General features: G+C 46.6%; 1 protein-coding gene across 1 annotated transcript in view; it reads left to right on the forward strand.

Annotated features, from left to right (window-relative positions):
- LOC145546554 (uncharacterized) overlaps positions 1-13,862 on the forward strand; it is a 590,051-nt gene that overhangs the window by 114,773 nt on the left and 461,416 nt on the right. Inside the window, exon 3 of the mRNA XM_081593669.1 lies at positions 12,659-12,731. Within this exon, the coding sequence (XP_081449795.1) occupies positions 12,712-12,731 (20 nt within the window). The 5' untranslated portion in view covers positions 12,659-12,711. The remainder of the gene's footprint in view (positions 1-12,658; positions 12,732-13,862) is intronic.

The following is a 13,862-nucleotide window of genomic DNA, read 5'->3' on the forward strand; positions in this document are numbered from 1 at the left end:
TTCATGAGAGCTTTATTGCTCCAGGTACCCTTGGAAGTTGACTACTGGAGGAACAGGAACAGGGATTCTGAACGTGATGGATGTGGGGCCTCCGTCTGAGTAATCTGACAGGACTGGAAGGAAGACCCTCAGAGAGGATCAGGGCTCTATCCATTTTAGCCAGTCAAGCCCCTCTCTCTTCTAAGCCCCCTTTTCTTACAGGAGTTGACTCCCCAAGCTCTGAGGGACAGACAGAGACAGCCTGGCTGTGGAGCTCTTAGGTATAACTGGGGAAATGGCTGTGTATTTCTCCCTCAATGGCAGTGTGACTGAGGCAGCTCCTGCTGCAGTAGTCATGTGGGCCAGAGACAGTTATAGATCAGTCAGCATAGGGTGGGAAGTCTTCTTTCTTTGAGCCTGCCATAGAACAGTCTGGTGGGATGGAGTCTAGGGAAGCCATACTGAGCCACTAAGGATAAGGAAAATTACAATTTGACACAAGGGAACTTTTCTACCCTTCTGGTCCAGGCTTTCCTCCCTAGACTTGTCACTGAGCTTTGTTGTAGCTCAGAGATGCTGTTCTGAAGATAGACCATCAGAGATAAGGTAGGATTTGAAGTCACAGGCCAAAGATTCCTGTGTCTGTTCTCCTAGGGACATGGAGTTCTGCACAAAGCTCTTCCCCAATTCACTGGCTTTCCAGGTGGTTCAGTGGTAAGCAATCTGCTGCAATGCAAGAGATGTGAGTTCGATCCCTGGGTTGGAAAGATTCCCTGGAGAAGGAAATGGTAACCCACTCCAGTGTTCTTGCCTGGGAAATCCCGTGGACAGAGGAGCCTGGCGGACTATAGTCCATAGGTTTGCAAAGGAGTCAGACACAACTTAGCGACTAAAACAATAAACACTAATTCACTGTAGCCTTCTTATTGTTTTCATGGTAGTAACTTATGAATGGTAGAACTGAGACTCTAGAATTGGAATTAATCATTTGGATGTTGTTTAAGAGAAGAGCTAGGGTCCATCGCATAGCCTCTGTCTCATTTATATTTATACTTCCACCAGCTGCCAGGCCTTGTGTTATGTATCCTTGAGAAAATTATCATACCTTTTTGAACCTCATCTATAAGGAGGGGTGATTAATGCCCATCACACAGGGTCTTTGGAACAATATATCAAAATAGAACATTTTGCATAGTATGTGGCATGTAGTAAGCCCCTCTGAAAAAGGTGATTAATAAAACTTTGATCATCATGACTGGGTGATTACAGTTGTCCCTGAGGACCAGGTTACCACAACCTCTGAGAATAGTGGTGGACATGGACAATTGTCTCAGGATATTTGACTCGACTACTTTATTCTCTTAGATTGGCAGACTTGCTGCAGAGATGATTCACCTTTGTCCAGTGTCAAGGCTGCTTGGGATTCTGGTTTGTGTTCTACTGGGGACTGGAACAAAGCCAGGGAGACACAATGAAGGATGTTTCCCTTTGTGTCTACAGCTGCTTACTGGTTACAATGGGCCATTGTTGTGCTAAGTTGCAAGGGAAAGGAAGTGTAACTGTTTGGCCAATTGATTCTGTCTCATGTCTTGGGCTCTAGAGGCCCTACTCTGCAGGGGCATCTGAGGTTTGGGGAAGTTGTCTCAAACAGTAAATTAGTTATTACTGAATAGTGGATGGATTATTGATCTTTACTCTTTTTTTCCTCCCCTGTAATAGAGATACCTTCATGAGTTTTGCCCTCTAACTTTGGTATACTTCCCCTTAGAGCAAGAATATAAGCCCCATTGATATTAAGCATGGCTTTAACCAGTAGAACTAATGCATATGCCATAAGCAGAGGCTATGAATGTGCTTGGGTTGTTTTGCTTAGCCTCTTGTATTTCTGCCATGGAATAAATGCTCTGGATAGGTCTGGTCCACAGAGAATGAGGAGATACTTAGAACATATATGAACTCTATCCTTAGTTCAGATCCAAGCCTAGCAGAGCACAGTTGAGATCAGTTGAATCCCAGCCTACTGGTAAACCAATGAAGGAGACAAATTAATGTTTGTTGTTATAAACCAATGAAATTTGGGATTGTTTGTTATGCAGCATTGTCTTGAAACAATAGCTAATTAATGCACTGACACATGGATTCTCTAGTAAAGAAGGATCAGAAGGAGAATCTATTGGCTACAGACTGGTTAATGTAAGCTCTTTAGAGAAAGACTTGAAGTTTTCTGAACTAAAATGATTGATTACCTTTTCTCCTGGAGGAGACTGAAGAGAGCACAGGTTGGGCATGGTTTGTCTGTGTTCTGCTCCTAATACTTAACTTTGTGCCCTCTTCAGAGTAAAGGGTTGATGTGTTAGATCTTACTGAAATAAAGTGAAGCATAGCCAGGCTAGAGAGGGCTTATTTCTGAAAACAAGGCTTTCTGAAAGAGCATCCAAGATGCAAATCAGAGAAAAGGCCATGAGAAGGGCAGACCTAGCCCACTCAGGGCAAGGCCAACTCCAGGAGAAAATTTAGGAATCCCCTGAGGCTGTGAAGACTGTTGGTCGGTAGCTTTTGTCCTCTGAAACTTGCTAGAGAATACACTTAGAAATGTATTGTTTTCTGTCTTAGTCCTAGCTGCTATAGTAGAATATCATAAACTGGGTAGCATAAGCAACAGGGATTTATTTCTCACAGTTCTGAAGCCTGGAAAGTCTGAGATCAGGGTGCCAACATGGTTAGGTTCTGAACCCACACCCTCGGCAGTTAAAGCATGGAGTCCTAACCACTGGACTGCTAGGGAAGTGCCCAGATTTCACTAGTTTTACATTCACTTATGTGTGTGTGTGTGTAGGTCCATGCATAGCTTCATGTAACTACCACCATAGTCGAGATACAGAACTGTACAGTCACCATAAGCTCCCTTTTGCTACCTCCTTTTGACCACATTGCAGGTGGATTCTTTACCAGCTGTGCCACAAGGGAAGCCCAAGAATACTGGAGTTGGTAGCCTACCCCTTCTCCAGTGGATCTTCCTGATCCAGGAATTGAACAGGGGTCTTCTGCATTGCAGGCAGATTCTTTACCAACTGAGCTATCAGGGAAGCCCACACCAGACACCTATTTCTAAGTCGTTGAAGTAGTCAGTAAACAGATTTCTTCTCAGTGGAAGTATGTTTTTATGGCAAGAAATGCTTGACACTGAACTTGTGAAATAGCAAGCTCCTTGTCCTTGGAATCATTCAGACAGAATCTGGATCTTCTTTATCAGGGATTCTTTAAAGTGGTAATAAAGGAGAGGGACTGGGGTAAATTAAACTCTGAGGTCCCAACTCTAAGCTTCTAGGATTATACAGGAAAGGACTCAGGAAGGTGAGGTGTCAAATGGGCCTTGAGGACCAAGAAGGCAAAAAAGAGGAGAGATCGCACAGATGAGACCCAGCTTTTCTCTGTTCCCACATCCTGAGTGACAAAGATAAACCTCTGGGGCAGAAGAGTAGGTTTCTCTGAAGAAAGCCCTCTGGCCATGTGGAGCCCAAACATTCAGCTTCTTTACTTTGGGTCAAGGAGTTAACAACTGTGTTGTCCAATAGTCCAGGTATCTGCCAAGTGGCAGAGACATCCCAGGCGAAGACAGGCTTCTAGCTCCCCTGGCTGCCATGCCCTAGGCCATGTCCCGCATCAGTATGGATGAAGTGGTCCCATCATTATTTCTCTTCATAACCCAGACTAGAGGAAATATGAACAAGCCTAACTTGTCTGCTTCTTCTAGCACCCCCTGTGATGTTGTTCTTTCCCCAGAATGTATTCATTCTTTTTTTTTTTTCCCCAAGGGACTTCATCAGGTAATTTCAAAGACTAACAAACTTTGGCGTAGATCACTTTAAGAGCCACAGAGCTGGCTGGAATATTAATGAAGCCGTTTAGTGATAGAGTTGCTTCCTGATGCAGGAACATATCAAAGAGGTTAGGGCCATGAGTGTTGCTCTGCAGAGCCCCAGCTCTATTATCTAGCTCTTAATTACTTCATTAAAATTCAGCAGAGGAGCTGCCCAAATCCGGTAGCATGCCCAAGGCTTGCTGGGTGATTTCCCTGCCTGTGGCCATACGCGAATTTTAGTTCTTTAGGTCTCCAGAGATGGGAGGCCAGATCTTAGGCAGACAGACCTGCTGCTGCTGGCTGAGTTCACTAGCAGCACTGGGGCAGCTCTCTGGCTTTTGCACAGCTGGAGCTCTGCCCCTCTCTCCCACAGGTATCAAGACCCTTGCTTGGCTTGTGTCCTTGGGGAAGAGCTGCCCTACAAAAGTGTTCTCCAGATCTCGCAAGTCTCCTTGGTTAGATGCCTATACTTTCTGAAACTTTCTGGAAGAGATAAATTGTCATCTGCCTTTCCTCCTTAAAGCTGTAGTCACCATTTCAGCTTGGGTGGCTCATCTGGAGGAAGAAGTGGACATGGTGGGCTTTGTATGAGAAAACTTTGGCTCGATCCCCAGTTTTCCAGCCTCCCTGAGCCTCAGTTTTCCTATCTGTAAAATGAAACTGTTCCATGGCTTAGTCCCTCCATACCTATAAATTATCTTGGTCTTTAGCAATACCCATTTTCAACTAGGGATGTAACATAGCGACACATTCTGGCATGAAGCTGCACCCATTTTTAGTTTGTGTCCTAAAGTGTCTCTGTTGGCTCTAATTTCTAAGTGCTTAGAAATTAAAAGGTTATCCTTTTAGTGATAACCCTTGTCACTGCCCTGTTGAATCCTGGGACCAGGAAAACTGCATGAGACATCTTTATCTTTAAACCTGATTTTTAGTCCACAGGGAATTAGTGAGGTGGTACTACCTCTTCTTTAGAGTCCAGGCTTTTGAATGCCTTGTTTTTAGATCCAGAGGCCTTCTTAATGTCGCTGGGTTTCCATCTGTGCTCCAAGTGGAGTGGAGTTTTTACAATTTCAGTGAGTCAGTAAAAGACACTATAGAGGAAGGGAAGATTCAGCCCCTCTCTGACTGCAGGAATCGGGGCATCAGTCCTCTCCTCCCCTCACACTGGGATTTATGCCATCAGCTTCCCTGGTTCTCAGACACACACATGCAGACTGCCTTACACCACTGACTTCCCTGGGTCTACTGCTTACAGATGGCAGACTGTGGACTTCTCAGCCTCCATAATCATATGAGGCAATTCTCTCTCTCTCTCTCTCTCTCTCTCTCTCTCTCTCCTCTCTCACTCTGAGTTCCTGTTGGTTCTGTTTCTCTGGAAAACCCTGATTAATCCAGATGAGTATATGATGCTTGACCTTTTCCAGGGCATCTTGGAAGTGCCCCTATTCTATCAGGTAGTGCTGGCAGGGGCTCAGTCTCATGACTCATTCCTCTAGGAAGAAAACTTTTTTTTTAAGGGGGGCGATGTTCAGACTTTTTTCTGGTTCTAATATATTCAATTCAATGCAATATATTTCAGGTCCTTGTGGAATACCTACCATGTGCCAAATCCTGTGCTAAGCAAAAGCAGTGTAACGTGGCACAGAGATAAGTCATATAGAAGTTCTATCTCCCAGGGTCACATTCTGGCTCTGATGGGACCTATCACAACTTACTTGACCTTCACACTTGGTAAAGTGTCAGTGGCAGGAATTAAGGTACTAACCATTTGTTTGGGAGTTGCAAGATGGAGGTGTTGAGAGCTCAGGCAGAAAGGGGGAAGTGAGGCTGGGAAAGATGCTAATCAATGCCATGCTGTGTATTCCTGTGCTGGTGGAGGCTTCTGCTGAGCGTGTTGGAGATGCATTGGGTCCTCATGGGCACGTTTCCTTGGTACCCCAGGCTTCTTGCGAAGGTTTGCAAAGAAAAAAAAAAAAAAACACTTTTGAAGCAATTAACATTGAAGAGGAAAGGGGCATTTGTTTTCCAGTTTCCTTCCATTTTTATTTCTCTTCAGTCAAGGTTACATCCAGAGGGAGCTGACAAAATTGCACTTTCAGGTTGTATGATCTGTCCCCTAGAAAATGCTCAGAAAGCCAGATGTCATGCCCTATGACATTGTACTTCATACAAATGCAGAAGCAAGGGGACAGCTTGGCACAGGTGGCATTTGATCAAGAGAAAGAAAGAGACAGTTGAGGGCATCTGAGAAGGTGTAGGGGCTCTGATTCCTATACACGGACCTCTCCTTCTCAAGGTTAGGAGGACATGGGATCCAGTGGAGTCGGGAGGTGGATATGGCTCAACTTCTCAATTCCTCCCTTCATGTCCATCTATTGGAAGTGGCTGTATCCTGCTGACAGGCTCCTAAGCTCAGAATCCTCATTCAGGGGCTTAACAGTAACAGAATCGCTTCTGTTGCCCCGCCTCGGCCTCCCCCGGGGACCCGATCCAGTCTTATCCTCTCCACAATCCCTTAGGAGGGGCCCAGATCCTTATTAAGAAACACTATGGATTTTTAGAGTAAAAAATCTATAGAGGGACTTCAGAAACAGTCTGGGGAGATTATAAAGAAATGTGGGCCAGTTTTCCAAGGAGATTTTATAGAATATTCAATAGCACTTATGTCATAAAAGGCCTATGGAGGTTTCCAAAGCCGAGGCCGGCCCTGAATTATGATTCCCTGATGCAGAGCCTGGAGAAAGGTCACAGCATAACAGATCAGGGCTTGATTCTGCAGCGCTTGTAAAAATAGAGCCACCTCACTAAAATGCAGTGGGGATATTAATTTCCAGGGCTGAAGTTCAATTTAACAGAAAGACAGAGTAGAAAATAGAGCTGTCTTTTCAATCCCAGTGGTCATAATAGAGCCCCACCCTGCACCTCTCTGAAAACCGTCTCCCAGCCAGCTCCCAGCCATTCTAAAACGTGCCTTGTGCTTTTCTTTCGATGATAACTGGAGCTAGGTAGCTGGAGGGACAGCAATTACAGTCCACAGATGAGGAACCTGAGGCATTTGCAGGTTAATCTACTCTCACAGGCACTGAGCAAGTCAGAGGATGAGCCTGTTTGCAGTTAGTAAAATCTTCCTCCCAACTCAGAGCTGATGACCATATTTATATTTAACTTTTAGGCCAGAAGGAAGGGTATTAACGTGTATCCCTACTGGGTGTTCCTGTGTGCTAAGTCACTTCAGTCGTGTCCGACTCTGTGTGACCCCATAGATGGAAGCCTACCAGGCTCCCCCGTCCCTGGGATTCTCCAGGCAAGAACACTGGAGTGGGTTGCCATTTCCTTCTCCAATGCAGGAAAGTGAAACGTGAAAGTGAAGTCACTCAGTCGTGTCTGACTCTTAGCGACCCCATGGACGGAAAATCCTCCGTCCATGGGATTTTCCAGGCAACAGTACTGGAGTGGGGTGCCATTGCTGGGCTAGAAATACATCTCCTCAGCCAATTTTACAGTGAATCTTGTAGATCGATATGCTCTCTGTCTATTAGGAAACGAAGGCTCAAGGAGGCAAGGAACGTCCTCCAAATAATTCACATAGTCCTTAAGAGGCCCGAAGCTCAGAAGAACTGGTGTCAGATGGTCTGACTGGTATAGATTTTCCCCCTTCCTTGTCCCTCTCTGTCTTCTCAGCTGGTCTGAAACCTCCACTAGCCCAAGAACTGTGTCCCGACTCCCCGCCCACTCAATATCCAGCTCCGGGCAGGGCTCTTGAGGTGGCTGAAGGGAGGTGAGCTGGTGGGAACCCATAAAGAGAGTTCTGGTGTGCTGGGTAGACCTGGCCTAATATTCTTTGAAAGTAGTTTGGAGCTTTAACTAGAACTCTCTCTTTAACATGAAGCTCAGTGAAATGCCAGTCTTGGGGTAGATGTGGAGAACTTGAGGGTGAATTTGTCTAGTTAAATGAGAATGGAACATTGAGAACAGAGGTATTTGAAGGTTAGACAAGGGACTCCCTTGATGGGGTACAGAATTATAAATGGAAAGGTCTGGATTTTGAGATGGACTTGAAGTAGATACTCAATCACCACCTCCAGGTCCCATGGCAATTTCTTTCTTGGACTCTCACAATTGGTCTGGCCTAGGCTGGAGTTCAACAGGATGGCCAATGCCCATGCTCAGTCACGGTGGGAGGGTTTCAGCTTTACAGGGGCCCAGGAAACTTCAGAAGATACTGCCCTTACACATGTTCTCTATAGTGCTGGTGCCAAGTGCTCCTCCCAGAGGCAGAGGGGAACAGGGGGAGGAGCTGCACCTGGGACTGTAGGTCATGTTTGGGCTTTGGGCTCAGCTCCACCTATGATTGAATTGAGGGAGGTGAGAAAATGCATCTGAAAGCACCACACAAATAGTCTGTGCTCTAATTCTCTGTCTGCCTTGCTGCTTTGAGCTGCCAGCCACCCACCTGGTCCCTCTCAGGGCCATCAGCAGGATAGAGGCATTCTGCTGTTGCCACGGCAGTAATGACTGTAGTGAACTAATGAGGATGTTGTCTGAGGCAGTGATATCTGTTTGACCGTGACCCTGGCCTGGGCTTACTGATGGGAACTCAGGTTCAGCTGTGGTCCGTGACACTTGTTGCCATAGTCTCTATCACACTCAGAAAGGATCTCATTAGTGCCTGGCAAAGTCTTCCTCCCTCGCCCTTTCTTCTTCTAACAGTGAGCAATTTTAATTGCATTCGATCACCTCTTTTGATGACCCTGATGTCATCTAACCCTTTTCTTATCTCCCAGCTCCTCCGAGACAGTATTTGTGCATGTCCTCTGTACCTAGTGGGTGTGAGAGGGCTACACACAAGACTCCTCACGGGGGAGTAGATTGATGTTTAATGGCGCTATGCAGGAAGTGCCACAGCCTCTGTATTTGTGCACAATGGAGAATGTATTTTCAGCTCCCACCCCATCTGCAAGTTACTTTTCTAGGCAAAAAGAGCAGAATTTACCCACCCACTTCCTATTACCACAGTGTGACCAGAACACAGAGTAGGTTGGGAGAACAAAAGATTTGGATCAGAGTGATTGGTTCTCCAAGTTCAGTGTGCGTTTCACCTCCAGGACCAGGGAGGTGTTGTTAACATACAGGTGCATGATCCACATTCTTGGAGATTCTGATTTAGTAGCTCTGAAGTAGAGGCCAGGCATCCGTTTTTTGAACTACCTTTTCAGGCCATTTCCATTCGTGGACCACACTTGTAGAACTATCGGGTTAGAAAAATGAGTTGGAGGCAGATAGCTGCGGGACCTCACGTGCAGGGAGAACAGCTTCTCCTGGATAGTGGTTAATTAGCAGCTGGTGGATGTAAACCTCTTCAACGAGACAGTTGATAAAGCCTTAAAGTTTGGCTGGCCGTATGCCCTGTTTTGTCTGATTTCACGGTAGTTGTAGATCAATTAATACCTGTTAATTATTTTTAGTGCCTCTTCTCCCTCTCAAAAAAGTGTCTGAGTTTGGACGATAAATTATATAGTTTCCTTAAAGTGAACTTTGAGCAAGCTTTGTAAAGGAGAAGTTTCTTCCTGCCAGCATAAGTTCCAGAGCTCATCATCTCTCAACCAGTGTCCTTGGGATCTGGGGGTGGGAGGAATGAGCTCATCATGTGTGCTGGGCTCTTTCCTCCAGTGTCCCCAGCTAAGGGATCACCCCAGGAAGGTTCAAAAGCCCCTGATCTCATTGAGGTATCTGAAACATAAATGATTCAAAAAGGCCACAGACGTGTTTCCAGAAGCATAACAGTCTTATTAAAATCATGGCTTACTCTCAAAAAAATTCAAATCTGTTTACATCCAACTTACTACATATGGTAGTAACAGAAAAACCTTCATTTTTTTTTTCTCTAATCTCAACAATATTCTCTTGTTCAACATTCAGATTTTATTTCCACAAACACAGAAGTGCATTCTACATTTAAGGATGTCATTTAAGGCCAAGAAACTCCAATAAAAAAGCACTTATCAGCAGTAAAGTTTGTTTGAGGATTACCTACTGCGAAGAAAGGCAAGCTCCCCTTTTAAACTGAAGCATGCTATTTCAGGAATGTGACCCCTTTCATGAATAAATGACATGGTGACATTTACAGATAAAGCAAGATTTAACTGCTATGAAAGAAGGTGACAAATGTCAGGATGTCAATAATGATCCGTGAACATAATGGTTTCTTGCCTGAGCACGGAGCAGATACATAATGTAACTGCTGCCTGCCAGCATTCTGCAGAGAATGGGCCCCACAGTCAGGGAACAATCGAGAAGCTCCCAGAACCTGGAGAGTCATGAGTCTGGGGCTGGTGGGTGCATGGGCAGGGTCTGAGTGCAATCTAGCTGTGAAATGAGGCTGTTACTTCCTCCATGTTACTCTCATGTCTACACTCCGGGGAAGGATGAAGTTTTTCTATCATCTCTGGCTAAATGTTGTCTGTCAGAGGAGGATTCAGATGTGAAATAGCTTCCTGATGATGCCTTCATTTTGTGAAGTGCCAAGGGTGTAGAGGAAATGTCAGAAAAAAAGTCCGAGCTGTCTCTAGTCTGGTGAGGCCATGAGTGATGCCTGATCAGGTGGTATAGGCACAGAAACCCACACTAGGGTTGCCTCCCCTTCCAGCATGGGACCAGCAGCATGTGACCAAAGCCTCAGGACACGCTAGCCAGAGTGTGGGTGGCTCAGCTGGACTGGCTCCATCTCATGAAGACCCTTTCCTCTGGGCTGTCTCTCCTGCCTTGGATCAGAGCACCATTCCCTTCTAGTTCTGCTCCTACATCTTTGAAGCTGTTTTGTCCTTTCTTTTACTGGCCTTTTATCTCTCCCTTAAAATTAAATGCCCTTGGTCAGTGGTAAATGTTTAACAACCAGCTCTTAGAAAACAAGCTCCAGTTAGTTTCCAGTCTTCTGTGGCATATACACTGTCCCACCACTGCCTCCCCCCTCACCACCAATTTTAAACTACTTTTCAACGTGAAGTCACTGAGCAAGAATTGGAAAGATATGCGTAGTTGCTCTAGCCAGCTTCAGTACCATGTGGTGATCTTCAGGGTCCTTACTGCTTCTGTATACTCACTCCCCACCTCAATTGCTGCTCTCTCTTCCCAGATGGAACTACCATGTTCATGGAAAGAATCCCGATGTATATTCCAGCCTGGATGTCTCTCCCCAGATCCTGGCCCACATAACCAACCCAGAAGACACCTTCCTCTGCTTCTGCCTTTGCAGTTGTCCTGCCCAGTCCCCTCCTTCATCTCTGCCTCCTAAGGCAAGATCTTTCCTCACCTTTCCTCTTCAGTGATGCTTTCTGGGTCTGGCTAATGGTCTCCAGGTTCACCAGAGCACCTCCATTCTTAACCCCTAGTCTGGGCATTGTTCTCTTTTCTCATTATATGTTAAAGCTCATGAGTGTCTAGCTGTTACCTCATTTAACAGTGAAATTGAGAAAACAAAGGTTCTGATATGTTCACTGACTTCCTGGAGGATCTACAGTGTGTTGTATCCAAGTTGTGACTGGAAGCCACCTTTCATGATTCCCAGGACCAGGCCTTTTCCTGTGTAGCTCCCTGTTTTCCATTACTTATCAAGGCACAGGCCCAGCTAAATCTCCATCTGCTCAGCTCCTCCACCTCCAACCCAAGCTTGGCCCCACGGTGACTCCCAGGCCCTCCTCTGAGTTCCTGTGTTCTGTCAGTTCAGTGATGGAGGGATGAGTGTTGCCAGTTGTCATTCTGAAGCCTCTGGTACCACATGGTGGCACATTTCGCTCAGCCTTCTTTCAGCCCTCTGGTACAGATGTGATTTTCTTGACAAATACCATGGTCCTGTCCCCTGTGGCTTCCAGAAAAGCCTTGAACTTTAAGAACAAGAGCAGGTCAGAAAGTAAGGTTGTCAAAACCAGCACTGACAGGCCACCAGCCCCCATTAGTTGCTGGATCGAGTGAGGTCTTGGGTTTTTACCTCAGTGGGAGGGCATTTTTCTCCATGTGCAGAGGTCTTTCTCAGACAAACAAAGGAATGACATTCCAAATCTTCTGTACTTTGTGGGTCTGGATTAGATGCCCTGCCTGGTGAGTGTGAACAGTTAGTCCTCTGCTCAGTTATACTGGGAGGGGAAGCCAGAGGCCTTTCCAGGCCCACATCTGAGGCTGAATCTGAGTGACAGAATTTGATTCGGGGAAGGGAGATGTTTTCGTTGCCTGGAACAATCAAGGATAATTTTCTGGGTGAGGAAAGAAATGAGTAGAACTTTGAAACACAGTATTTTGTGCAGAAGACAGACTCCTAGGATACTTGGGAGAGGGAGGCTGCCATGAAGAAGAGTTTCAGAGGCGGGGAAGAGTGGTTCTCTCTCTCTCACATCCCTCTCCCATCTTCTTGCTGCTGCCATTCATTGTGAGCTCAGGCTGAGAAAGCTGGTCCCCTAGGGAAGAGGACAGGAGAGTGCAAATGACTTCAGACCTTTCCCTGAAAGAGGGAGCTGATGGGAGTCCCCTGCAGAGAATACTCCTGGCCCTGGGGAGGGGAGGCATAGAGTTGGGTGGGCCTTGTGCAGGGGGTTAGCACTACCATCCACCTGCCTACTTCCCTGTGTGCAGCCTGTCACCTCCAGCCACAGAGAGGCTGCTGCCTTGGCCATTCTGACAGGTCAATGGGCTCATTATGGGCACCATAGGTACAGGCTGGAGGCCCCGCACCTCCTTAGCAGCTTCTGAGGCAATTAGGAGCCTGACTGACATTTTTTTTTTTTTTCCTCAACACTAACTCACTTCCATCGTGCTTTGCTCTTACAGGCTGACAAGATTTCATCCCGAAGCAGGAGACTCGTGATGCTGTCATAAAGTACATGTGGAGAAGAGCTGAGAGGTAAATGCATTTCACTGGAAGTCAATTTCATTGGGAAGTTTCCCTGTGGTTGGAAGTTTCTTTGAAAACTTGGTGATTATTAAGATGTCAGTGGTAGAAGAGAGTTTGCTGCTGCCTTCCTGCCACCTAGCCCTGTCTGCTCTGACAGTCCTCCTCCTCAGTTCTTTCCACAGAACAGGCCAGAGAAAGGACAAGGGACGCTGCTCAGGCCAGGCCCTGAGATGCTTGGTGAGTGGCCCCGGCCACCGGTGCTGAGGCCCTTCAGGGGTTTTTTCCCTCTTCATGGGACAGATCCCAGACACTTACGTGGCTAAAAAGTACACTTTGGCACAACTAATCTGTAATCTGCAGAATCTGTCTTTGAAGGAACAATGTTCTCTGGCCCAGGGAACTTTTTAGTGAGCCCATTGGTTATGCAAAACCAAGTCCAGAGCCTCACCTTGGAGGAAGAGGGGAACAAAGACAAAGGAGGCCCTGCAGGCGCTCTGCGTGATGGTGTAGGTCTGTGCCCTTGCTGTGGTCCAGGCAGGGACTCTGGGTGAACTGTTTTGTTTGGAGTTGAGGAAGGCGGGATGCGGGACTCCTGATTTGGAGAGAAAGAGAGAACCCCAGGGAACTGCTACCTGGGAGTGTCCCCAGCAGCCAGTAGAGTGTGTGGGCGGATGAATGATGACTCTGAGGGCCTTTGTTGCCCAAAGAGGGATCCACCTTCCACCAGGGACTTGCATTGTGTTGACAAGCCCTAGAAGCTGTGGCTTCTGATATTAAAGTTTGAGGCTTTTCTTCTCAGCACCAGCACATTCTCAGACTGCACTGAGTTCTGAAATTCTACAGTTGATTGTCAGCCATGGTTTGGGGAATGACAGGAGAGAGGGTGCCCATGTGTAGGGGAAGCAGAGCAGCAAGCACAGGGATGGGCCCTGAGGACAGAAGTCAGCAGGGAGGAGCTCAGAGCATCTGTGGACCTAGCAGTGAGGAGCAGCCCCTACCCCGGGGGCAGTCGGTTGCCCACCCTTCTTGGGCTTCACAGCACTATTAAGACAGAGGACCTGCTCAGAGACATGGTCTTTCTGCAGCCACAGAAGAGGAATTGGACTATTCTTATTTAAACAGAAAAGGCATTGGTGACCC

The sequence above is a fragment of the Giraffa tippelskirchi genome, chromosome 4 (genome assembly GCF_054371585.1).
Source record: "Giraffa tippelskirchi isolate mGirTip1 chromosome 4, T2T-mGirTip1v1.2.pri, whole genome shotgun sequence".
Taxonomy (NCBI): Eukaryota; Metazoa; Chordata; class Mammalia; order Artiodactyla; family Giraffidae; genus Giraffa; species Giraffa tippelskirchi.